This window comes from Nicotiana tabacum, chromosome 2 (assembly GCF_000715075.1).
Source record: "Nicotiana tabacum cultivar K326 chromosome 2, ASM71507v2, whole genome shotgun sequence".
Lineage (NCBI taxonomy): Eukaryota > Viridiplantae > Streptophyta > Magnoliopsida > Solanales > Solanaceae > Nicotiana > Nicotiana tabacum.
This window is the reverse complement of record NC_134081.1, coordinates 126759921-126785866: the sequence shown is the minus strand read 5'-3', so window position 1 is coordinate 126785866 and position 25946 is coordinate 126759921. Positions and strand designations below refer to the sequence as shown.

Below are 25946 nucleotides of genomic sequence, written 5' to 3'. Positions count from 1 at the left end.
TCATCATACTCCAAATTAGAGCTAATACAAAACCATCCAGTTTAAATACAACGACCATACAGTAATACCGTGAAAGAAAGCAAATTTTGCATTGGCCATGATATACTTGAGGTGCATTTTGCTTGCTTTGATGTTAAAAATTCCTCACAAATTGATATCCTACAGACAGCAGGAGCACATAATAGACAGCATGGAACTAGCAGGTCCATTTTAGCATTACAGGTTAGCTTCTTATAATAAAAGATAGCAATAGAAACCACCAATAGGTCATTCATAATCCATGAGAGCTCAGCATACAGCCACAAACCATAAGTTGCAGAGTTCCTGAATCATATGAACGCCAAAAAAATGTGACCGTGATAGCAAATGCATAGTATGCTAGACAGTAGAAGCAACTCACCAAATAAGACAAAATGAACAACTAAACATATATAATTAGGCTACATGGAAACTCATAATAGAAGGATGGGATGACTTAAATAAAGTGGTTTTATTGAACACTTACACAATTTATGTACAGAGGACATTATTTCCTTTACCTGTATTGCTAAAATACAGTATTTCTATGGTACTATAACTACAGTACTATCTTAAGCGTTATACAAAATCTACAGTCGAAGTCGACAAGTTGAAAGGGACAAAACCAAAGGGGTCGGAGGGTTCACTCGAGAATGAAGCAGCGTATGAGTATCTGAAAAAATATATGGCCCTAATTATGGACTGACGGGCACAGAAGCTGTCTGATAATTACTCAATATTGATGTTTCTCCCAGAGGCAATCAACGGGAATTACAGCAAAAATGACTTCAGACCATCATATTCAAATCTGACAGATCATCCATTGGAATCTCAAGGCCCATAAAGTCGTTATGATCTTGTAATCCATCATCATCAAAGTTCAACCATAAGCCTATGTCCTGTCCCTGACCGTCAAGGTCATCAGGGACACCTAAAACATCCATTCCAGGGAGTTGCAGACCAGATAAGTCAATGGGATCCTCTAATTCATCGAAGTCATGATCATTCTTATCTTTGATATCACTTGATTTCACTATTGAAGACCCTGATACTTTAGGTTGCTCTGACATCTTGCCTAGAAGGCCATTGACAGAAGTGGATAATTGAGTAGTTTTCAGCTTAGTTTTCGATTTAGGCTTTCTTTCTCCCTTAACATTGGAAGAGGAAGGTCGGCCAATCTTTATTGATCCACCACGCGATGATGCCTCTCTGCCATTTCCTTTTCCTTCTCGATCCCTCTCACTTCTCTTCCCTTTTGCACTGCTTGAAAGTGAACTCCCAACACCTGAAAAAGCACCAGAAGATACACCAATGCTAGTACCAAGGACATCTTCCAACTCCCTCCGCTTGACTCTACTTGCTTCAGAAGATAAATTGGCTTCATAAAGTATGTCCTGGCTTAGAGATGGGCTCTGCTGTGGGCTAAAATAAGATTTTGCAGCTTCACCGTCACTGTTGGAATCTGTTTGTCTGTCACTAAGGCGGGATATCGCAGAAAGGAACATATCCTTGTACAATGGCTCACTGAAGCAGCTCTTTCCTGTCACCTCAAATTCTTGGCACCGATCCAGAGTTCGCTTCACCAATGTTAAGGCAGCTTGCTTGGCCATTTTCCCAATAGCACCCTTCGCCCCGTGTGCATTTGGACCCCGACGACAACTCTGTCAAGGCAAGACAATGTCAATGAATGATTTTTATGAGTTTAAGGACAACTTCACACATAGACACTACAGATAAAATTTTGCTATCAACTACTAGAGGCTGTATGCAAGACTCAACACAATCTGTAAACGAACTACAATGAAAAGGTGATAATATAAATGATGCTATTAGCAACTAAGATAAATGATAAATCAATGGAACCTAAATGATTGCAGAACAAGAGAGAACAAAAAGCATACACAAAGCAGAATAGCCTTGATGAAATCAATCGAGGGCCCTGTGATGTCACAAAGATACAGACAGATTGACAGAGAGACAGAGGGAGATCTCACTTTGTCTAACATTTATGTGCAATGAATTATATGTAGAACACTGCAGACACATCCACTGTTATATATAAGAAAATAAAGGCACCAGCGTGACTTTCATTTCCTGCTTTTGCCTTGGAGCCAGAAATTAGATTGATATCAAGGCAGACTGTTTTTGGTTATAATATATATGGAAAGAAGAAGACGGAGATTGATTCCTTGAGAAAACTGCTCGGCAGAACTGAAAGGAAAGAAATATACATATAAACCAAGGGGGGATATTTTTCCACAGTAATAAGGCACCTAAATCAACCATTAGATACTCGGAGTTTAAGGTCTTCTAAGACGGGAGATAAACACTCACCCACAAAGATGGAAAGAGAAGTGCATATGATCCCTTGATATAAAATAAACAGATATATCAGAACTCTGACCAGGAAAGGAACTGGTTAAAATTCTCAACCTACCATATATTTCTTGTATGCCATTTCCACAAGTTTGTCAAGAGCATGCTGTTCGAACTCCCTATAAGAAAATTAAATGCTTGAGTTATTAACTCAATAAATGGGGTTAAGCAAGGATCAAGGTTATGCATCTGAAAGAAGCATAATACTTTTCTTGAAACTCTCTCGTCTCGGCAGCTGAATTCAACAGCTTTTCCAGCATCTCTTTCTTCTTAGAAACCTATGCAACAAGCAATCAAATAAGAAAAGCTGCCAGCAAAGACAATGTAAATAGGTTGCACAAACTATATCATGATACACAAAAAGAGCAAAAACTCTTATTTCAAACAAGAAGGACAATGCACCAATAAAATAATATTAGACAGCAGGGTGATAAGCACAGGTACTTCAGTGGTTCAAACACCCCAACTGCACTGTAACCAATATACATAGGGACAATAGGAGAAGGAAACAACTTAAGATTTAGGGTCTATACGACTCACAAGTGGAGGAAGCAATAGGCTCTAAAAAGTTAAAAGGAAAAGCTTCCACTCTAGAATATGTAGCTTCCCTCCTTCTGAGTGAGAAATTCATTTCCTTTTTCTAAAACACCTTTGCTCTTCTACTTCAGCCACATTTGGTATGGTGCTAGAACCTTGTTCAGAGATGCTTTTGTTGCATTGACCCATATTTAGATACTCAAATCAAAATTGAGAGCATTAAAGAAACCTCCCCAGCTTATTGAGAATGCTCATTCAAAGAGCACTCCTTGAAGAGGTATCAACCTCCATGTTAAATTTCCAATAGTCTCTCAGTAAGTGATGATAGAATGTGCATAGACATAGGTTCGAAGCTGATTCACTTTTGGTCTAGCAGCAGTTGGCTCAACAAATCAAGAAAAGCGAGAGGAACACTGAGCAAGAGACAAGGACAGAGGACAGAGAAGAGACATTACTTAAGAATGTACTAATTCGGAATAAGATTTACCATTTCCTGGTGCTTCTCATCCAATCTACTCATGTCCACGCTGATTTCTCCATCCCCTGTATGTGCTAAATCAGACTGCATCGACCATAAGCAATTAGCATACCAAGGAACAGTAAATCAAGGTGAGAGCACAAAGTACAGAACTATCACCATACAACATATTAAGGATCCTTGAAACCTACCTCCATTTGCGGATATATTCCAATACAGTGAATCTCAAGAAGAAGTTTCTCATCAATAGACATCTCATTATACTGATACTCAGAGCAGACAAAGTCAGGTGTGGTTTGCTGCTGTGGAAGTAAACATTTTTGTGAATGGTCATAGTTTAGAAAATCCCCATTGTCTGAGGCGGATGTAACATTATTATATGCCATAACTTGCTCCAAATTATCAAAGGGACCCCCACTGGCAGTTATCATGTATCTATTAGAGGCAGGGTATTTGGAAGTTTCACTGTCATATAATATTTGTGCACAAGAAGCATCTGATTCGGAATTCATTTCCATTTCAAATCCAGATTGATAACTATCGGAACTAAGATCTTCATTCCCACTGCAATAAAGATCTTCAGGTATTAGAGCTGCCATCACTCTTTGGTACAAGGAAATATCCTTAGGTTTACTCTTTCCAGAGACCATACGGTCCAGGGTACTTTCAAGACACTGTGTTTCATTTATATTTCCCCCAAACTCATTCAACCCAAAACCATTTGGGACTAAACTGGAACCATCAGCATCAAAAGGGTCAGAGACTGGTCCTGCCAGATTGGTCTCATGATTTACCTGTTAAGAGCAGAACACTGAAGATTAGTGCACCTCTCAAAAATTATAACTAGAGGAATGGCCCGTCTGATGATATTTAAGCAACTCCAGCATGGTCAAACACTTCCCTATTCTAGATCAAGCAAAATTCTTCAGACCCAGTAGGTAGGCATAACATTGCCAAGCATACAGCTATGATACTGGCCGAGAAAAAATGCACTAATGGGACAAGATGACCCATAAGGACCTGGTAGGGGAAAGTCAAAAAGTATGTGAAACTTGAGCATAAGAATTTTTATAATAAAATATTCTCTTCAAAGAATTCTTAAGAATAAAAAAATAGAAGCCTCCAGCTTGAAAGTATCATAAAGAAATGAAAAGAAAAGAACCGGTTGCTCGTAAAAGACTGGTAGCATGGATTACGGGCCAGCCTAAGCACCTACCACCCACCCATCCCCCTTCCAAAGCAGAAAGAAGAAAAAAGTGGGCATCTTATATGTGTTAAATAAGATAATAAGCTCGATAAGTTTTAAGGACAAACTATGATAGCAGTAAACACTGTGTACCAGCTCTAGTTCAACTTCACATGCACTTGGTACTCATAATAAAAGATATTAAACGATCTCAACATGATTTGCTGCTCCACTTCTATTTGATTTTCTATAACCAAACAAATGACAAACTAGAAAAATGAAATAGCAATGCTTTCCTGGTTTGTTACTTCAAGAGAGAATTTATAATATAACCTTAGCAAAATCAATTATAATAACTACAAGATGGAGGCAAAGACAACCACCATTCCACTCCATAAAGAAAAGAAATACGGTCTGTTGAAGGGAATAAAAGGACGTATTATGACTAACCAAATTATAGAAATGATAATAGGCAAGTAAGGGACTTCCCAAGTTACTCCCCCCCCCCCCCGCGGGGGAGGGGGGGGGGGAAGAAACGCAAATACTCAGGCCAAAAGTTTCCAATTTACATGCCACCAGAAAGCACGAGGCTAATATCTGTCAGTTAAGAAGTTGATAAGGACAGGAACCTTTGCAATTATCGTCATAGCTAGATATTTCTGTAGAATGCTAGCAAATCCCAGAAGTCAACCATGTATAGGCAAATATTATACACATCTACAAGACAAAACAGGCTACTACCTGCTGCCTTAAAAAGGCTGTATCTATTTCTGATATAAATCGAAAAAGTGGCTCCATCTGCTTCCAGAATAAGCCAGAGAGGGCTTGAGCTGCATTAAATATAGGTCCATCAAAAAAATCTTCTCAAACAAACATAAGTTGAACATGTCCGATTAGTGCTGCAAAGATAGATTTTATAGCAGCTAAACAAAAGCAGAAGGGGATCGATAGTGTACCAGTATTGGTAACAGCACTTGCAGCAGTCAGAAGCTCTTCATGCCCATCATCTGAACCAACTAAGAGAAATAAAAAGAGAAGTAAATAACCAAAGAGGAGAATGACTCAACACCTATACAATCCAGCTACCTTACTGCTATAACTACCTAGAAAATCAGCTGAGCCATTCATTGTGGCTTGTTTCTGTCGTTTGTAAGCCTTACGATCAGCAAGCTTTCTGGTAGGAGGTCGGCCTGCTTTGCTGCATAAATAGTCACATAAATGAAGAATAGTTATTCCACTGTCATTAAAAATGTCAGAAAAGACCCAATCATCAAAATAAGGAGATAAGGTTCAACCTTTCAGTCTTATCAAGACTATGTCTAGAGCTTCTGAGTTGTTTTGCTGTTCCAACAACTCCAAGCTTCCCAACCATCAAGGGTATTGGTGTCCTAGTGGAGGTAAACCCCCTTCCAGTCCTCCCTTGCCTACGAATACCATCTCCATGGTCTTCCCCACTAGCCCTCTTACTTTTCTTTGGTGGGAGCAGCAAAGACATCTTCTGAACATGGACCCCAGCTTTTTCATCCACCTCATCAGACCTGTTGCTCCTGTCCTTGGACTTAATCTCAGCAGCCCCGGACTCCTCACTTTCCGAAGCAGCTGAAGAGAAGTGATCGCTTTTTAATTTGACTTGTTGAGGGGAAGAACCAGAAAGACGCCTTCCATTACTGAGAACATCACTTGTGCTATCAAGAGAAGGGATTTCATCATTTTTGTGAACGATAGGAAAATTAGCCCTTCTTGCTGGTCGAGAGATCTTCTGGGGCCTTTGGCTGGCCCACTGAGCAACAGGTGGTGATGACGACCTCATAGAAGGGGTGCGTTTACGATTACCTGTCCCGACCGCAGATGGGTATCTGCTTGTGCAGTGGGAGACTTCCCAATCATTAGCAGCAGATGCCTGTTGAACTAGTGGAGACAATTTTGGTGAAACGCCTGAAACAGATCGCGGAGCACGAGCAGCAGAATTCATTTTCGTACTTGAAGTAGGACTAGTAGATGTGAATTCTCGAGCAGCTGCCTTCGTTTTACTACATAGATAAATAGAATAAAATGAACATCTAAAGAACATAAAATTACGAGAGGAAAATAAACCCTAAAAAGGATATCACTCATAACAAGGATTTCAAAATCATAAGAGCAAAGATGAAATTGCAAAAGCTACATCGCAGAGTCAACCAAAATGAACAAGAAAGGAAGTATAAAAAAGGTTGCATCCCATACTTTTTGATAGCTCTGATTTTCACCCTTTCTTGTTCTGAACCAATAGGGCGATCTCTTCTATCGATAAGATGGAGACTGCTATCTTGGTCAACCTTAGACATGGAAGAACGCACTTCTAAAGGCGCTTTCTGTGATACACCATCAGCTTTTCCAATTCCAACACCTCCTGGAGCAACTCCGAGTCTACTTGCAGAAAAGAAAAGTTATTTCAGAGTGAAAAAACAAATCTACTTCTTATCAGTTACGCAATCACAAGAATGATCTTGACCAACAAAGGAAAGAAAGATTACAAGCGGGCGCAATTGATTATTGGTATTTGGTATTTTCTCTCACTAACCAAATGGTTATAACTTTTATTCTTTTACACTTCCTATACAAAATTATGATACTACCTCTTTTAATTTTTTTTATTTTATTTTTTTAGAGGGCAACATGTTGGTATATATATTAAGCAGGGATTACACAAAGCAGTGTAGTTCTATATAGTTATAAGGAGAATTGAAGCCTGACTTCCTAGCCCTTAAACTATCATAAGTAATCTAAAATCTCATAAATGGATTCAGCTTCTTGAAAGTACTCCGGTTCACACCAAAAATAAAAGAGAACTAGACAATTCATCTTCAGTTTCTGAATGGAACTTCTATTATCTTCAAAACATCTCTGATTTCTCTCTTTCCAAATTGTCCACCAGATGCAAGCTGGGACAATCTTCCATCTCTCTTTGTGTCCCGAAAGGTTACCACCTCTCTTTTAATCTCAACTCCAATTTATTATATCCAAATAATCTACCTGTGAGATAGAGAAAGCATGTTGCTAAATAAGTATTCCCTCTTGACTTCGGTTCTCCATACTTAATTTAGAAAGAAAAAAGCTTGTCCAAATTCAAAGTAGACCTACTTGATGTTTCCAGCACAATAGGTACACTGAGTGGTAAACTTACCACTCTCGTAAATTGACATCTATATCTGAAGAAAAAATATAAAGCAACATGGATACAAATCATGGCTGAAGCAGACAAACAAATTAATAAACAAGCAAATTGAGAGTTCAGTTTAACCCCATTATGGTGAAAGGACTATCTTTCCTCCTTTGGTCTGATTCACTCCCCCCTTCTGTATCTGAAGCCACAAGGATGCTCTGCTGCAAATTACAAGGAGATATTGCCCAAAAATGCAAATAATTGTTTTCTCTGGCAAACCACTCCTTGGGAGGCTAGTAAGCTCCAATTTCTACTTCTACTATAGGATTTGATGCTCTTTGGATCAGTGCTCCTAATATAATTGTGTGTAACAAGGTAGCTTCTCAGATAAAAAGTGCTTCCAAACAATACCTCAACCATGGCAAAAAAAGGTAATCTACCAATAGAACCTTAGCGATTCATATACGTCTATAAGTTTTCACAGCAAAAGGGTAGGTAGAGACATATCATAATCTAAACACATCGAAGCTGGAGGTAAAATTTGATATTGATATTTGATACAACACCTGAAGCCATGGGTATCATTAAACCTCAAATTGCCATCAGCTGTAAGACGTGACTGCAGTCCTTGCTTTGGTTCCCTGTGGCCATCAATAGGTTTTGATGTCGAGGAGCCTCCAGTAGTATCAGGCTTTATTCCAGAACGTTTCTTTTTCATCTTAGACTTCTCCCAGCCCTCTACAGCAATGGATGATGTATGTTCCTCTCCCTGAACTGTGCTACCATTTGGAAGTCTCAATATCTCCCTATCTCTATCCATATTCCCAGATGGCCTTGATGGAGTGCTTGCTCGTACCTCCGGCTAATTCAACAAAACATATTCATCAGCCTTGAGGACGTAGGAACTGATTCCATGCACATGGTTGATGGATGAAAATGGATAAATTGAGTTGAAGGAGCATGTTCTACAAAAAAAAAATATGATTCTCTACAAAAGACACCTAATCTTCTATACTAATAGGGACCTCATTGGTGCCACAAAAGTTGGCTGAAAATAAAAGAACTACCCGTCAAGTATAAAATGTAATACCCCCAGCCCAAGCATGCTTTAAAAGTTATCGAAGTAACTTGTTGAACTAACAAGAACTTATGTAATGTGGCGACAACATTTTGTTTCTCTCATGAGAAAGAAAGAAATCATGTTGTGTTCTTTTCCTAATTGGGAATATAAGGAAGGAGTATATGTGTGCACTTTTTTAGATTAAATTGATAGTAAGGATTTGGATTAATATGTTCATAAATTTTTTATTTCCTTAAGTAGTACCAGAAAAGAAGTAGGGAGTGAGTATTAATGTTAAAATCCTGGGTCCGCCTCTGCCTACCATGAGGTAGAGAGGCTGTTTCCAATAGACCCTCGGCATCCTTCCCTCCAAGAACTACCCACCTTGCTCTTGGGGTGACTCGAACTCACAACCTCTTGGTTGGAAGTGGAGGTTGCTTACCATCAGAGCAACCCCTATTCAAAAAATAGAGTATTCAAATTTATTGATAACAAAAAAACAACATAGAATAATGAGTCACATTATTTAATAAGAAAATAAGAGTGTTACAAATACTTACTTGGTAACTACTGAAAGTTATAAAATTTTATGAAACTTAGCCGACTGAGCCAATTTCATAATCCGAACTGCCACTATAATATAACTAGACTACATTTAACACCATTAATTATGTTAGAACACTTGTTGACTCGCATACCATTTCAAATAAGAGGTTGTTGCCGCATCAATAATCGTGGTCCAATAGGAGTTAAGCTCTAGCCATCAGACCTCCAAAGTCCTTACCATTTAAACCCCCTCAAAGGAGGATTCCAAGGTGAGTAGGACGAAATCAGAATACTTGGAGTGCCAAGTTCAGTGATGGGAGCATGTAGCCGAAATGGATGTGAAGCTCGATACACAAGTCATCCTCAAGAGAGTTCTCAAATATCTTGGGTCTGTAATCCAAAGCGACGGGGAGAATGACGAGGATATCACATCGTATTGGAGCGGGGTGGATGAAATAGAGGCTCACTTCTGGTATTTTGTGTGATAAGAATGTGTCATCAAGACTAAAGGTCAAGTTCTACAGAGTGGTGGTTAGACTGACAATGCTTTATGGGGCTGAGTGCTGGCCAGTTAAGAAATCCCATGTGCAGAAGATGAGAGTAGCAGAAACGAGAATGTTGAGATGGATGTGTGGTCATACCCGAAAAGATAAGATTAAGAATGAAGTTATCAGGAACAAGGCGGGAGTAGCACCTGTGGAGGACAAGTTGCGGGAGTCGAGTTGAGATGGTTCAGGCATGTGAAGAGGAAATACATAGATGCCCCGGTAAGGAGATGTGAGAGGTTGACCATGGCAGCTCAGAGGAAGGGTAGAGGTAGACCAAAGAAGTACTGAGGAGAGGTGATTAGACAGGGCATGGCATTGCTTCACCTTACCGTAGACATGACCCTCGATAGGAAGGTCTGGAGGTCGAGAATTAAGGTTGAAGATTAACGGGTAGTGGAGAGTTTCCCCTCGTCTTACTAGTACTATTAGCACTATTCTTGTATTTTCTTACTTTTAGCTTTTTATTATTACTCGTTGTGCCGTTTGCTTCCGTTATCTTATTAACTTGTTGTTGCTATTGTTTGTTGCTTCTCTTTCATTGTTCTATGAGCCGAGGGTCTACCAGAAATAGTCTCTCTACCTTCACAAGGTATGGGTAAGGTCTGCGTACATATTACCCTCCCCCGACCCTACTTGTGGGATTATACTGGGTTTGTTGTTGTTGTTGTTAAAACTTAAAGGAGCCTCGCGTTGGAGAGGGTTTTGTAAGTCCATTCTATCTTAAGTTTTCTTTCTTTACCTTTATATAGATATGTGGAGATTTTCCTTTAGAGAACACAAAATAAATTTTATATTTCAATACAATATACCTAATGTATAAACAGCAAAACTATAAGGAATTATACTATTTACTATTGGAGTATCGGCTCGAAAAACTCTCGTCTTTAGGAGCGACTTACTCTTGATATGTAATAGTAGTATAGATTGATCACAGTATTGAGTATTGAAATCTCTGCATCGAATCTTTAAGCTCAGATTTGAACTAAGTGGACCCCTAACCTTTTAAAAGTAATTCCCCCAATAATGCATGTTTCAAGTGTTCAAAGCGCATAAACACAATTTAAATGTTCTTTTGCGAACTCGTGTTGTGGAGACGAATGGGTATGAGTATCACCATATTAATGAATTTTATGACTACCATTCTGACATATGATACTTATGTTGATGTTTATACGTTCTATGATTACGACTCAGGATATCTGAATGAAAGAAATGAGATTTGAATAATTTGATGTTCACCTATGACGGGTATGTTCACGACTAAGCCCGAGGAGTGTATTTTTTTTAAAAGGAAAATGCTCAAGTCCAAGGGGTTGTATTGGCAATATGTGTTGGGAGGAAACTTTAGATGACTGAAAGGATATTCGTCTACTGAGTAGTGGTGATTGGTGACATTTATCTAGAAATGACACGTGGTGGTATAGGGACATGACTATGATCAAGTATATCCACCTGGAATACCAATGGTGCATGCGTGTTTCTGGGTCTTGCTAGCAAACCTTAGCCTACTCATACGGTTTATGTGTTGGTGTAGTCCTAGCAGATCGGATGACTGATCGTACGCCATGATATACATGTGGCAAATGTCAGTGTCTAGTAGGAACCTTCAAAAAATTAGAAAAAAATGTCTTTATGGCCTACAAACAGCAACGGGTTTCAAAAAAAGTCTATTAAATGATTTACCAGCTGTTTATTGTTTTGAGATTTTATTGAAGGACATGAGAAATGTGACCGATATTAAAGAACATGTTTTCTTAAAATACTAATCCCACCTTTTTTAGGGAGGTCTGTGAGACTTACTAGGGACGTATTAGTCACTTATCTTTGTGCTCTACAAGTTCAAGTATCGCAACAGCGGTCACTAGTTGAGCACCAACTACATACTTTGGGTTGTGAGCCCCGCACTAGAGTTGTGGAGGCTTCTCTTGTCATTTTCTTCCATTATTATTACATGTCAGACTATGTCTCATTTCGCTATATATGTTATGTATTCCATAGAAGCTCCGTTGACTCACTGGGAGTTGGGAATATAACTGAATGATGTCCCACGTTGAGGCTTATTGTAGATATGGTATGCCTTCAGGCCTTTTTATGAGCATACTATATTTTATTAAAGCATTGATCGATAGCAATGGGTCGTTTGGGACCCAATGCATGTTACATTGATGGATGTTACGACGAGGTTGAGGGTTTGCTCGACGGGCTCCAAGATCGTTAGGTGACGGTCATGACCCCTAGTTTGGGTCGTGACATAAAAAGATTACATATCCCTTCAAAAGCTCTTATTTCTGCACTTCCTCAAATGTATTAAGTCTTACATGCATAGACCAGGAAAGTATCTGAAAAACACTTCACAATGAGCTCAACATTACACAAGCAAGTTAATAATGCAGACTCAATCCTAACACTCAACAACATCCAAATCCATTCGCTTTTTTGATATCCTCAACCAGCGCTCCAACAATCTCATGCAGTAATCACAAGCAGATCAGGAAAGGTTAGTGTCACTTCTCTACGTTATTTATAACTACTGATGCAATAATAGGAGATGCATCAAAAAGAGAATCTTAACTAGGAAGTATGCATTTAACGGAAAATATAAAATTCAGAAATACTGTATAAAGTTATAAAAGGATGCAATGAAAGACACGAACCCTCAGATCCACCATAGAAGTTCGAGTGCGCTTATTTGGAACAGAACTTTTAGTCCTTTCTTCGGACTTCTGTAGCTCCAACTCATAACCACTCTGGGTCCCTAATTTAGCAATGCCTGCCCCAGAAACTGACCGGTCACTTAGATTGGGTCGTTCATTCGATAAGACGTCTGATCGAGATCGCTTCCTTGATGGAATGCTTGGAAAGCATTTGTTGATCACAGATAAAGATTCAGTGAATATCTTCACACGTTCCCTGATATTTCATGAAAAATGTATCAGTGCAAATCTTTATCCAAGTTGACCAGCTAAAAAATAAACCAATGGAACAAAGTATCGTAATAACTACCTAGCTTTAGTGCAGCTTTCCCGAAGACCAGCCTTCAGCCGTCTGGCTTCCTCTGGGAAGGACGAAGAGGACAGTTTGCCTTTAGAAGACACCAGAGGAGAATCCTCTACTGGCATGCCTAAAGCTAAACTTGTGAATCGCTTGAAATCAATGTGCCTATTAAGCTTGTGCTCTGTCACCATTGCTTTTGGATCAAAACGTAAGCACTGAAAAAAGTTAATGACATCTGTTTGTGTTATCGTTGAAGTACATCTTGTCATGTTAGGTAGAGTAGATAAGATTGGATTCTCCATGTTCTCACGGAAGCTACCCGACCTATCCAATGAAGCAGATGCATATGACCCACGCTGCCCGGAGGCATACAATGGCCTATCTGGGCTACTAGAAGATAGATTAAATTTGCTAGATGCTGACATGGCATCAGCTTGAACACGCTCTTTGTGTTACCCACCCAACTGACACAGCGGTGCATGGCAATAATCTACAACCAGAATGCATGAAACCCAGCTCAATCTCCTAATAATGATGGTTACAACCTGCAAGGATACCGTAATGGCATCAGAAGAGCTGCTCAGAAGAGTCCACAAAGACCATTAATAAGACCAAACATAAATAACTAGTTCCAGCCTAACATTAGGTGTAAAGTAAAAGAACAATTTGTTAAGAAGATGGAGTTTAAATGTATATAACGAAGTTTTGAACATGTATCCATACTGAAACAGAAGCAGCAAAGAAGCCAAAAGAGATCAACCATAATGAAGAATCATCTCAATTGCATAATAACCTTTTAAAGTGGTATTTAAGTCATCAGATGACAAACTACACTACAATGTAACCAGGTTCAATATGTGTAACCATGGATTTCCAGAAAGATACAAGCAAGAAGATAAACACTCATAAATGTAGAAGCCATCAGTTATACGCTCAATAAAAGAAGGATTTAAAAAACTTCTGCCATGACAAAAAACTGTCATGCAATGCCGCAACTTCTATACATTTAACTATCATTCACTTATTTAAGTACTTCAAGCCGACAAAGAGCTAAAACACCCATTAATGGAGAGAGAGAAAAGAAGGGGTTCACACCTAAATATTGAATAGTAAGAAGATGTTGCACGACTGCACCTTTGAGTAGACGAGCTAAATTAGTTGATGAATTACGTCTATCAATAATCGATTGCTGATAATTTTGATCCGTTTCGTTCGACCAGCACGTGCATCAGTGCAATAAACATTGTACTCTCTCTCTCTCTCTCTCTCTCTCTCTCTCTCTCTCTCTCTCTCTCTCTCTCTCTCTCCCTCCCTCCCTCCCTTCCTCCCCTATTCATCAAGTAGGGGAGACATTTTAGACAATCTTGCCACTAATTCAGCTTTCTACTTTGGATCATTCCACCAATTGAAAATGCTCTACTAATAAATCTTCTAGGAACAAAACAAATCACAACTTTCAAATCAAATGCTCAGCTTTGACACCAACGATTTTTGATACTCTTACTACTTAGCTTGATCAGAATACCAAAAATAATAATCTCCAGCAACATCAACAAACCAATAATTTCTACAAATTTACTAAAAGATCATCAGATAAAAAAATTAAATCGTTTTACCTGGTAACTTGCACTATACACATACAAAAACCCGAAAGAACGTGTGATCTGAACAACCTTGTATACCAAAATTCTGAAATGAACAATAAAACACATCAGAATTTGCCTTAGCTCGAGTTCAATTAGGGTTTTGAAAGTTTCGAATTCTAAGATAGTTACCTAAATAATTTATACCAAAAAAATCTAATACGCAGACGATAAGAAAATAAATATTGAAATACAATTTTGTGTGTTATAAACTGTGTTATTCACATAAAATCATGAAATTTATATATTTCAAGAGGAGACGAAGATAAGAACAATTTACATACATGGACGTCGTCGTTGATCGGAGTCGGGGAGAGTCGGTCGAGAAATAACGTGGATCGTTTTTGTTGTTTCGTCACCTGATTTTAGCCCTCTTTTGATTTGGGCCCGGACCAAATTTCTGCTTAATTTTACGGGACGAATTGTACAAATAGCCATATTTAGGGGGTGAAGTATACAAATAGCCCTCAAAAGTAGATGGCGTTAGAATTTTTGTCCTCCCTAACTTCAACTTTAGTAAGTGTTGCCCCGCTTGCCCTGTGGGCCACATTTTTAACTTTTGACCTTCAAGTTTTGCTCATAGATAAACGAGGGACAAAACTTAAAACACCATACTAAAAGCCTGTTTGGACATAAGAATTTTTTTATTTTTTTCGAAAAAAATTTACTTTTTTTCGAAATCAGTGTTTGGCCATAAAATTTTCAATTTTCACTTGAAGATAATTTTGGAATTTTTTGAAAATTTAAAAAACTCCAAAAAGCATTTTTTTGAAATTTTCACTCAAATCACTCGCAAAACTTCAAATATAACCCAAATTATATTCATGTCCAAACACAACTCTAATTTTCAAATATCATTTTCACTTGAAAAAAATCATTTTTTAAAAAAACAATTACAATTCTTATGTCCAAACGCCCACTAAAGTTTTATATTTATACAATTTTTGGTTTGTAGGACAGCTAGAATAGCCGAAAGTTATGAAATTTAAAGTTTAGCCGTCTCAAAATTAAACTTCAGAACTTCAATCAAAGGTTTGAAGTTTCAGACTGTAAGGTCAGAATTTCGAAGGGATAAATTGAAACTTCAGATCTCGTGTCTAAAGTTCAAATGCAGTTCAAAATCGTATCGAAGGCACAACTTAACTTTAGACTCGAATATTGAAGTTTTAGTTTTGGCAATTCAAACTTTTATTCGCGTATGAAGTTTAGCTCTAGCACTTCAAGACTTCAACCAGGACGGTATGAAGTCTTAAATTTGTTAAAAATGACTAAACTCTAAATAACTTTTAAAAGTTAGATATGTATCAAATATAGGAATACAAAAAGCAGCTGCCTGGTATCTTTTCTACGATCTTACAAGTGGCTTTGTATATTTTGGTCCATTTAATTTACTAGCTCATTTTATTTCTAACTAGCTAATCAAGAGTCGTGATTTGAAATGTTCTAAGGAGCCAGATTGATACTTTGATTATGGTCTTGTTAGGCAGATTAAAATACATAAATTACTTATGCGTGAGTAATAATCTACTGCCTTTAGAAGCTCTACAAGTGTCCCAATAATATTCAGGTCATTAGCATATACATCAATTTTGTCAAATTCAAATCCGAACCTTTTCATAAAGCCACAAGGACAAATTAGATCATTCACCTTTTTTATATAGACACAAGAACAAATTAGATCATTTTTTGTAGTAATTAAAGACTTTTATTTAAAACATAGTACTTAATAGTCATTACAACATGAGATTTGCCTAGGCCACATAGCGCCTATTCCATCTCCATCAAAAATAGAAACAGCAAAAGCGTGAGGATAATAATACAACATTAATTTATCAAAAGAGTCCAAGTTGCATCCATTCTTGGCTAATTTATCCGCTACTCCATTAGCTTCTCTAAATGCATGCTTCAAAAGTGGTGTTCCCGCCTCAGTCAATAGGAACCTACAATCATCAATAATATTTTGATAAAGACAATTATCATTTGTTAGCATGTTGATGAGTTCCTGGCAGTCCGTTTCAATGATAAGAGGAGTTAGTCTTTTCTGATGGCTACTTTTAACCCCTGTAAAAGAGGGACATGGTTTCCATATAGATGTTTGTGGTATGAGCGAACCCCATATTAAATTCTAATATCCAATTTCCATTGTTAACCCTAAATATTCCTCCTCTGCCTGGATTTCCTAGGCAAGAGTCATCGATATTTAATTTGAAAACCCCCTCGATATGGGGTTCCCATTTGATATGCATAGTCGTCTTTGGAATATTAGTAGGGCCAATTATTGTTGGTTGGCTTGACAGCACTGTTAGGAGTCATCACGACCTCTAATGAAATTTGGGTTGTGACATAACATGTGCCTTTGCAAATCAAAATTCAACTATAAAAGTTACCCTACTTATTAATTGAAGTGGAATTAACTATGTTTGAATTTATTGATGTCTCAATGTCATGTGAAGCAGTATAGTTGGGAAATTTTTTTTATCATTACAAATTTTCAACTTATCTAGAAATTTATTGCGTAACATCTACATCACCAAATTTATACTATAACTAGTGTATTTTCCTACGCTTCGCGCAATCACGAGAGTAGCTGAATTTTAGTGTCATACTTTTTATAAAAGAGCATTTATCTTTACAAATCAAAAGTTATTTCATGATTTTACCACTTTTTATGGCTCTTTTAACATCTTTTATATAAAAAGAAGTATGAGAAACATTTCGGAAAAACTATCAGTTATGTCCATTTATAAGTAGGTTATTACAAAAATTGGCCAATTCATAAAATATTACTAATATTAGCCAAATATGACCAAAATTATCCAATTAGATATTTATAGCCAAAAAAGGTCAAATTTTTGCTTTCTTTTGAGTGAGTGTTATTAGAATAGATTGGGTACATCTTAAGGAGTTTGAATCTTAGTTTCGGGATGATTTGGCGGAGCTTTGGGGTAGTTTGAATTGAAATTTGAAGTAGAAGATGAACATGAAAAAATGATATGTGTATCATACTGTGTATCATCTGTGTACCACATATGTATCATATTGTATCAAATGTGTATCACATGTATATATGTGTATGAGCTATATATGTGATACATGTGTCGTAGAAGTATTTTTTGAACTTGATTTTTACTACGAATTTTGATACCATATCAGTCCAAATCACCTCCAATCTTCCTCAAATTTTGTATATTGGCTCATCTATATGTTTTTAATGAATTTCAACCATACCCATTGAAAAAGGTCCTTTTTTGCTTAGATTTTTGGAATCTTGTATATATATTTTTTGTATTTCATCACCTTGTTTGCTACCTCATCCATGAATTTCTTTTCCGTCATTCATGTAATGTTGTTGATCACGCTTAAAAATACGGAAGAAGATCTTTGCGTGTAATTCTTGAAGAGAAAGAACCTTATTTATTTGGATTTTAAATTTTTATATGTGCTTGTCTAGTTTTAGTAAGTTTATGATTAATGGCTAGAGGTTGGTAAGTAAGGACTTATTTCAGACATTTATGTAAGATTTCTAGGTTAAATACAAACTTTGAAGTAGTCCATCTAATCAATACTTGTGTTAAATCCCCGAATTTCCAGGGACCTTCTATAGGTATCATGCCAGCTGAAGCCTCCCTTACAATTTTATCACGCAATACATAAATGAAAAAATATTCTTATGATGAATAAGCTCTTTTGCATTTATTTTTCTATCGGTTAATATAAATCATAAGCACCAACAGATGGTCTCCCATTTAAATATATAATGGAAGAAGCAACAGAGCAGCTAGAGTGAAGTTATTAAGAGCAATTAGCTGTTAAGCACAATTAGTGAGCAGTTAGGAAATTAGTTACAAATTAGTTAGGAACACGTGAGGTGCACGTGTGAGAAGTGAGACACTAAACACTTGTATATAGATGAGCATCAGCTCATTTCTTAGAAGATGAATAACAAAATTTCCCTTTCTTTTCTTCCTTCTTCCCTAAGAAATTAGGTTTGCTTCTCATCTGCATGGATTAATTTCACATGGTATCAGAGTGGGTTGCTTGATGACGATTCATGCCCGTAATTTTGAGATTCACAGAGGGACACGAAGCACAGATCTGTGTAATTTTATGAGTCGCAGAAGAACACGAAGCTCAAATTTCTGTAAAAATGGCAGGAAATGAGGTTACTTCACTTGACCATAATCATCCGCTGTATCTTCAAGCTGGAGATGCGTCTGGACTAGTCCTAGTTCTGCTCAAACTCACAGGGCCAGATAATTACTCGTTGTGGAGTAGAGCGATGAAATTGGCTCTTCGAGGCAGAGGCAAATTAGGTTTTGTGGATGGAACTTGTGTCAAAAGCATGTATAGAGGAGAATTAGCAGAATAGTAGGAGAAGTGTAACGCTATTATTCTGTCATGGATAGGAAGCACAGTCGCAACTGAATTGATGGCCAATATCGTGTATGCGTCTAATGCTAAGAAAGTATGGAGTGAGTTTGAGGTGCGTTTTGATAGATCAAATTTGACTAGGATATTTCATTTGTGGACTGAAATTGCTACTTAAGACAAGGTACTGATTTTGTCACTTCATATTACTCTAAGATGAAGGATTTTGGGGATGAATTAGATGTTTTAGCTCCCCTGCCTTCTTGTGATTGTGAGGAGTCTTTACCTTATGTTGTGCGTTTAAGATCACAGAGGTTGTTGAAGTTCCTTATGGGACTTAATGAGTCCTATAGTAATCTAAGAAGTAATCTGCTAGCAAGGAGACCTATAGTGTCAGTAAATGAAGCTTATGCAACAATATCTCATGAGGAAAGCCAAAGATCCCTAGGTGTGGTAGAAATGAACAAGGATCCACTAACAATATTAGCAAGAAGAACACACCAAGGTTTTAAGCCTAAAAAGCCTGGTGTAATCTGTGAGCATTGTGGATACAAAGGGCACTTGAAGCAAAATTGTTATAAAATTGTTGGCTACCCATGGGATTTTAAGAGCAAGAAGAAGAGCACACAATCCGGTGGATTCAAACCTTTTGCCAATTCTACAGTAGCAGGAGAAAATGTGAATTCATCAGAGGGACAAGGTCATTTCTTCACTGAACAACAATACAAGCAGATTCTGAATATGCTGAATAAGCCAACATCAAGTGACAGTGCAGATAACATAACAGGTAATATGGCAGGTATGACCTCACTGTTATCCAACAATTTTGCTTGTGAATGGATAATAGATACAGGGGCATCACATCATATCACACCATATAAGGAGTTACTGACTACTTTTAGAACATTGAGAGATCAAAATAGCAGTAGAGTTCAGGTACCTGCTGGTGGTAGAGCAGAGATCACAAGTATAGGAGACGCAGTGATTTAAGGAAGCTATAAGCTTGAGAATGTTCTGCATGTCCCATATTTCAAGTTTAATCTTCTTTCAGTGTCCAAGATAACCAAACAACTTTCTTGTGTGGCTTTGTTTTTCCCTAATTTTTGTGTGTTCCATGGACTCTTCAATGGAAAGGTTCTGGGGATTGGTAAGAAAAATGAAGGATTGTATATACTACAAGAAGCAATAAAACTTGCAGTAGGAGCAACAGTTCATAAAGAGGACAATGGTGGAAAGCTATGGCATTAGAGACTAGGGCATCCTTCTATTGGAGCAATGCAACACATTGCAGATGTCAAGAATAAAGTAGATGCTGAACTATTAGAATGTTGTGAAATTTGTGCCTTGGCAAAACAGAGCAGACTAAAGTTTTCTACTAGCAACAGTAGATCAAGTAGTCTTTTTCAGTTGATGCACCTAGATGTATGGGGTCCATACAGAAAACATACGTATGATAGAATGCACTACTTTGTTACCATAGTGGATGATTACAGCAGGTATACTTGGATATGTCTAATTCAATCTAAATGTGAAGTATTTGTAGTACCGAAGAACTTCTTTGCTCTAATAAAGAATCAGTTTGACAAGAATATCAAAATTCTTAGATCTGACAATAGTAGTGAGTTTTTTAACTCAAAATGTAATGAACTCCTTGCTTCCTATGGTGTGATTCATCAAAGTAATTGTCCATACACTCTACAACAAAATGGAGTTGTGGAGAGAAAGCATAGACAGATACTGGAAGTGGCACGAGCATTAATCTTTCAAAGCTCAATGCCTATAAAATTTTGGAGAGATTGTGTTAGAACTGTTGTGTACTTGATCAACAAATTGCCATCAACAATGATGCAAGGGAAAACACCATTTGAGTTGTTGCATGGTAAGCTACCTCAACTATCTTATCTAAAAGTGTTTGACTGTCTTTGCTATGCGAGCAGATTGCCTAGAGGTGACAAATTCACACCAAGAGCTAGGAAGACTGTATTCGTGGGATATTCAGAAACACAAAAAGGTTACAAGTTGTATGATCTTGAAGATCATCAATTTTTTGTTAGTAGGGATGTTTAGCTTAAGGAATCACTATTTCCTTTTAAAACTGAAACTCAAGAGGAACTAGGTGACACTTTTCTATTTAAAGAGATAATAAATACAGGTATAAGCCAGACACATGCAGGAGATTCTCATGCTCAAGATCCTACAAGTGCAGAACTAATACCTGAACCGGGAAAAGCAATGCCAGGAGTGGAAAGTTCAGCCATTGATTCACCTAATCTCCCTGATGCAGCACCTGGCATAGAAGATGCGGTGGATCAACCACAGACACATGAAGCCCCTACAGCTGTAGTATCTGATCAAGTTGAGACACAACCAATTGAGTTGACAACATAAGCAGACCAACACCATGAGCAACATGATTCTGTTCAACCACACACAAAAGGGAGACCAAGCAAAACAATCAGGCCTCCAATTTAGATTAGTGACTACATCACTACTGTCAAGCCAAAGGCACATTGCTCGTATCTTATATCCCAATATGTGACCTACACTCATCTCATTCCCACCTACCAAGCCTACTTGGGTTCTTTCTTTGTGCCAATGGAACTTAGATCATTTAAGGCTTCTAAAGATCACAATTGTATTCAAGCAATGCACCAGGAGATTGATGCATTAGAAGGGAACAAAACCTGGGAGTTAGTTCCACTACCTGCTGGCAAGAAGGCTATAGGCTCAAAGTAGGTATATAAAATCAAGTACAACTCCAATGGGGAGATAGACAAGTACAAAGTTCGCTTGGTGGCAAAGGGATACACACAAAGGGAAGAACTAGACTATCATGAAACCTTCTCTCCAGTCGCAAAAATGGTCACAGTTAGAACAGTCATCAGTGTGGCAGCTTTAAAGAAATGGTTTTTATACCAAATGGATGTCAACAATATTTTTCTTCAAGGAGATTTATATGAAGAAGACTATATGGACTTACCTCAAGGTTTTCATAGACAGGGGGAGTATAAGGTATGCAAACTCTTGAAACCTTTGTTTGAACTCAAACAAGCGTCGAGGTAATGGAATATCAAGCTAACTATTGTTCTGTTACAAGCAGGATACTGCCAGAGTCCTCATGATCATTCTCTGTTCACTAAACAGAGAGAAGGGTCTATTGTGATAATTTTAATCTATGTTGATGATCTTCTTATTACTGGGAGTGATAAAGACCTCATTGAAGAAGCTAAACAGACCTTACACAACAATTTCAAGGTCAAAGAACTTGGAGAACTCAAATATTTCTTGGGCATTGAAGTATTGAGATCAAAGCAAGGGATACTTCTCAATCAGAGAAAATATGCCTTAGAATTAATTTTTGATGTTGGACTGAGTGGTGCAAAGCTAGCCACAACACCACTTGAAGCCAATACCAAACTAACCACTGTTGAATTTGACAAATTGACTGGTAACACTGATGATCCTTTGCTTGAAGACATATGCAATTATCAAAAATTGGTTGGGAAGCTTATCTATCTTACCATCACACGCCCAGACATTTGCTTCACAGTTCAGGTACTCAGTCAATTCATGCAGCAGCCAAAGAGGTCACACTGGGAAGCAACATTGAGGGTGGTAAGATACATCAAGGGTAGTCCTGGTTTAGGGGTTTTTCTAAGCCAGACCTAATCCACTCAATTAACAGCCTATTGCGACTCTGATTGGGCTACTTGTCCTAACACTAGGTGCTCAGTGACATGATATATCATTAAGCTAGGTGATTCTCTGATCTCATGGAAGTCTAAGAAACAACACACAGTCAGTCGAAGCTCAGCAGAAGCTGAATATCGCAGCATGGCAGCTAGTGTGGCAAAAATTGTGTAGTTAGTTGGATTGCTACAAGACTTAGGTGTACCTATATCCAGACCAATCCAACTTCATTGTGATAGCAAAGCATCTATCCAAATTGCAGCAAATCCCACGTTTCATGAGCGCACCAAGTATATAGACATTGATTGTCATTTTGTCTGAGAAAAGGTGAAAGAAAGGCTTATTGAAACCAAGTATGTTGCCACACAATCTAAGATTGCAGACCTCCTAACTAAAGGTTTGGGAGTCAGTCAGCATCATCTCATTCTGTCCAAGCTAGGAGTGTTCGATGTCTTTCACCCTCCAGCTTGAGGCTGGAGTAAAGCAACAAAGCAACTGGAGTGAAGCTATTAAGAGCAATTAGCTGTTAAGCACAATTAATGAGCTGTTAGAAAATTAGTTACAAATCAATTAGGAACACTTGAGGTGCATGTGTGAGAAATGAGACACTAAATACTTGTATATAACTGAGCATCAGCTCATTTCTTAGAAGATGAATAACAGAATTTTCCTTTCTCTTCTTCCTTCTTCCCTAAGAAATTAGGTTCGATTCTCATCTGCATGACTTAATTTCACAATATACCTCTATTTTTTTTATTTGGTAAATACCATGCTACACAAATCTCTTTAGAATGGCTAAAATGATATAGACTTGTCTCAGCCATTAAGATGAAAATTAGGTATTGATCATGCTTGTAATGTTTCAAATTTAGAATAATGTAGCTTTAAATGCTTTATCATGAGAAAGTGATGGCAAAAGCAAACCTACCAGTGGTCTTAAAATATGCTGTCAAACTCCAAATCCGATCATATTAACCTCTAGAGTTTAATTTTTTAATGGTGGTGGAAAAAAATATGCGAAGAATGTATCATAACTTACACTAAAAATATGTAGGTGCTTGAGAGGGAAAAGTTTAAATATAGTATAACTTTTACTACTTAGACAAGATCCTCTAGCAGTAATGGAAAACCGATTTTAGGAAAAAATAATGATATCGGACATATCAATTCATTGAAGGTTAGATTAGATGTGCTTAATCAGAAATTATAATTTTGGCGCACGATAGTGGTGAATACTAACGTACGCCTTGCCGGAATAGCTAGGGATCGGGCAAGGAAGGTTACAAACAAGATCGAACTACCGAATATGAAGATGACCAAAGTGAATCGACGATTTGTTGAGCAAGATGAGGCAGGGCACAAGGAGGGGTGTAGGGGAGAAATGAGTACCCAAATCAATACAGCTCCAGCAAAATTGGTGGCTGCCCAAAAGCCTACACCACCTCCCTAAGTAGCTCCGCCACTCAATTTGACCAGCGACACACCAAAGGACCAAGTAATTCAGCAGGTAACTCCATAGCCAGCACTGTCGAGTCAAAATTCCATAGCCAAAACTCCAAAAATTGGGGATGAAGGTAACGCAAAGGGGGACAAGACTTGAAACAAAGAGTAATAAAACCCAATGATAAGGAAAAAAGGGAAACCCTAGAAGGGGGGACCCAAGGTGCGCAATGACGATTAGAACTAGGACATGAGGAAAGGGATAAACAACCATGAAGGCAACAAATATGCATCCAGAGGAATCAAGTTGAGCTACATCGCACCTACAATTCAAGAAGAAATCAAAATTGTGGAACTGGAAAAGGAGGAGGTTGATGCAGAGATGGAAAAATGGAGGAGGGCAGTCATATTATATGTTGTGGGTGAATCCACCACAATTGGAGCAGTGGAAAGATTTATAGCAAGCCAATGGAAGATAACAGAGAAACCAAGGGTATATTATTACAATGAGGGCTACTTTCTCATTCATTTCCACAATATGGAGTACCGGAATAGAGCTATGTCATCAACCCCCAATACCATCAACAACAAACCAATAATTATGAGGGAATGGACAACGGATTTCAATTTCAAGGAAGAAATGCCGAGCACACTACCATTATGGGTAAGATTCCCTAATCTACCAATGAATTGTTGGGGTGTCAAGTCCTTAAGCAGAATTGCGAGCAGTCTTGGTGTGCCTATCTATGTAGACGATTGCACTACTAGAATTGATAGGATTTCCTATACAAGAGTGCTCATAGAGATAGACATCACAAAAGAACTCCCAGATAAGACAGTAGTAAGGGATCCAAATGGAAGAAGTTTTGAACAGGAAGTGACCTATGATTGGAGACCAATACACTGCAACACATGTCTACCACATGCCAGGAAAAGGAGATTTATGAAAAAGCAAATGAGAAGCCCAAACAAGTGAGGAGGAATGCCCCTAAATTCAGGTAGGAATAACAAGTAAAAAGGGTAATACAAGATGAGAAAAAGAAAGGAATAATGGAAGCAACAAAGAAATAAAATGAAGAACCAGAAAAGCATGCGAGTATGAAGGTAGGGGACAAAAATATGAATGAAGGATGGATAGAAGTGAGGGGCAAATCAGCAGGAAAGAGTCAAGCAATGATGAATCTAAATGAAAGCATGCAAACCAGAAATGGTTTTGATCCACTGGAAGCAAGTGATCAGCAACAGATTGCACAACCAAGCATAGCAATAGAAGTAGGACAGTGTAGTGTGAGCAGAGGGGAGATACATCAACAACCTTCCAATGTACGATGAAATTAATCATATGGAATGTTAGAGGGTTAAATAAGCTGTATAAGCAGAAGGAGTTAAAAGAGTTTCTAAAAATAAATAATGTAGGTATTATCTCAATAGTGGAGCAGAGAGTAGTAGAGGAGAATGCTAAGAGAATTATAAATAAAATAGCCCCCAGTGGGGTTGGTGCCACAATTATGGCACAGGCAAAAAAGGAAGGATTTGGATTCTATGGGATACAAACAAAGTTAAGTTTACAGTAGACTATACACATACACAACTAATACATGGACAGGTATGTGTATGGGACATAAACATGAAATTTAGCTTTACAGCTATATATGGTTTACATACAGTAGGTGATAGGAAAAGTCTATGGCATGAATTAAGTCAACTACATAATGTGTAACATGGACCATGGGTTGCAATGGGAGATTTTAATGTTGTATTAACATAAGAAGATAGAATCAATGGGACTATAGTACATGAGAATGAGACTGTTGACTTTAAAGAGTTTATCCAAGACTGTAATATGGCTGAACTAAGAAGTGTTGGGGCACAATTCATATGGTCAAACAATACAGTAAGAAGCGGGATAGATAGAGGGAT

The 25946-nt window shown here is 37.8% G+C and overlaps 3 protein-coding genes across 6 annotated transcripts; 2 read left to right on the top strand and 1 right to left on the bottom strand.

The window, feature by feature from the left end:
• Positions 1–471: 471 nt before the first annotated feature.
• On the bottom strand, positions 472–14956 carry LOC107761820 (uncharacterized). Of its 4 annotated transcripts, none has more exons than XM_016580104.2 (15): positions 14813–14956; positions 14502–14574; positions 12895–13430; positions 12546–12801; positions 8304–8599; positions 6819–7001; positions 5891–6625; positions 5699–5793; positions 5552–5611; positions 5337–5425; positions 3601–4203; positions 3419–3493; positions 2602–2672; positions 2456–2513; positions 472–1679 (listed from the first exon to the last, which is right to left on the bottom strand). In XM_016580104.2, exons 3-15 carry the CDS (start codon positions 13308–13310, stop codon positions 807–809), a joined length of 3810 nt encoding a protein of 1269 aa, XP_016435590.1. In that variant the 5' UTR covers positions 13311–13430; positions 14502–14574; positions 14813–14956; the 3' UTR covers positions 472–806. The 4 variants fall into 4 exon arrangements, with proteins under 4 accessions (XP_016435590.1, XP_016435591.1, XP_016435593.1 ...); XM_016580105.2 differs by lacking the exon at positions 14813–14956 and adding an exon at positions 14661–14737; XM_016580107.2 differs by lacking the exons at positions 12546–12801; positions 12895–13430 and having other exon boundaries at positions 14813–14950.
• Positions 14957–19112: 4156 nt separating this feature from the next.
• LOC142167973 (uncharacterized) lies at positions 19113–20144 on the top strand. The gene is made up of 3 exons (XM_075228619.1): positions 19113–19695; positions 19744–19863; positions 19948–20144. The coding sequence occupies exons 1-3, from the start codon at positions 19113–19115 to the stop codon at positions 20142–20144; spliced, it is 900 nt and encodes a 299-aa protein (XP_075084720.1).
• A 4132-nt stretch (positions 20145–24276) lies between these two features.
• Positions 24277–25002, top strand: LOC107761816 (uncharacterized). Its single transcript, XM_016580101.1, has one exon. The coding sequence runs from the start codon at positions 24277–24279 to the stop codon at positions 25000–25002; it is 726 nt and encodes a 241-aa protein (XP_016435587.1).
• Positions 25003–25946: the final 944 nt, after the last annotated feature.

Excerpts from the sequence above, each read along its gene's own strand:
- LOC107761820 (XM_016580104.2), bottom strand. The coding sequence starts at position 13,310 with ATGTCAGCATCTAGCAAATTTAATCTATCTTCTAGTAGCCCAGATAGG. Across the intron at positions 12,802-12,894 it reads GAAAGCTGCACTAAAGCTAG|GGAACGTGTGAAGATATTCA; the intron begins GTAGTTATTACG and ends ATGAAATATCAG. Across the intron at positions 6,626-6,818 it reads AAAATCAGAGCTATCAAAAA|TAAAACGAAGGCAGCTGCTC; the intron begins GTATGGGATGCA and ends TTATCTATGTAG.
- LOC142167973 (XM_075228619.1), top strand. The coding sequence starts at position 19,113 with ATGAAGGATTTTGGGGATGAATTAGATGTTTTAGCTCCCCTGCCTTCT. Across the intron at positions 19,696-19,743 it reads CATAACAGGTAATATGGCAG|ATACAGGGGCATCACATCAT; the intron begins GTATGACCTCAC and ends AATGGATAATAG. Across the intron at positions 19,864-19,947 it reads TGGTAGAGCAGAGATCACAA|TGTCCAAGATAACCAAACAA; the intron begins GTATAGGAGACG and ends ATCTTCTTTCAG.
- LOC107761816 (XM_016580101.1), top strand. The coding sequence starts at position 24,277 with ATGAGGAAAGGGATAAACAACCATGAAGGCAACAAATATGCATCCAGA.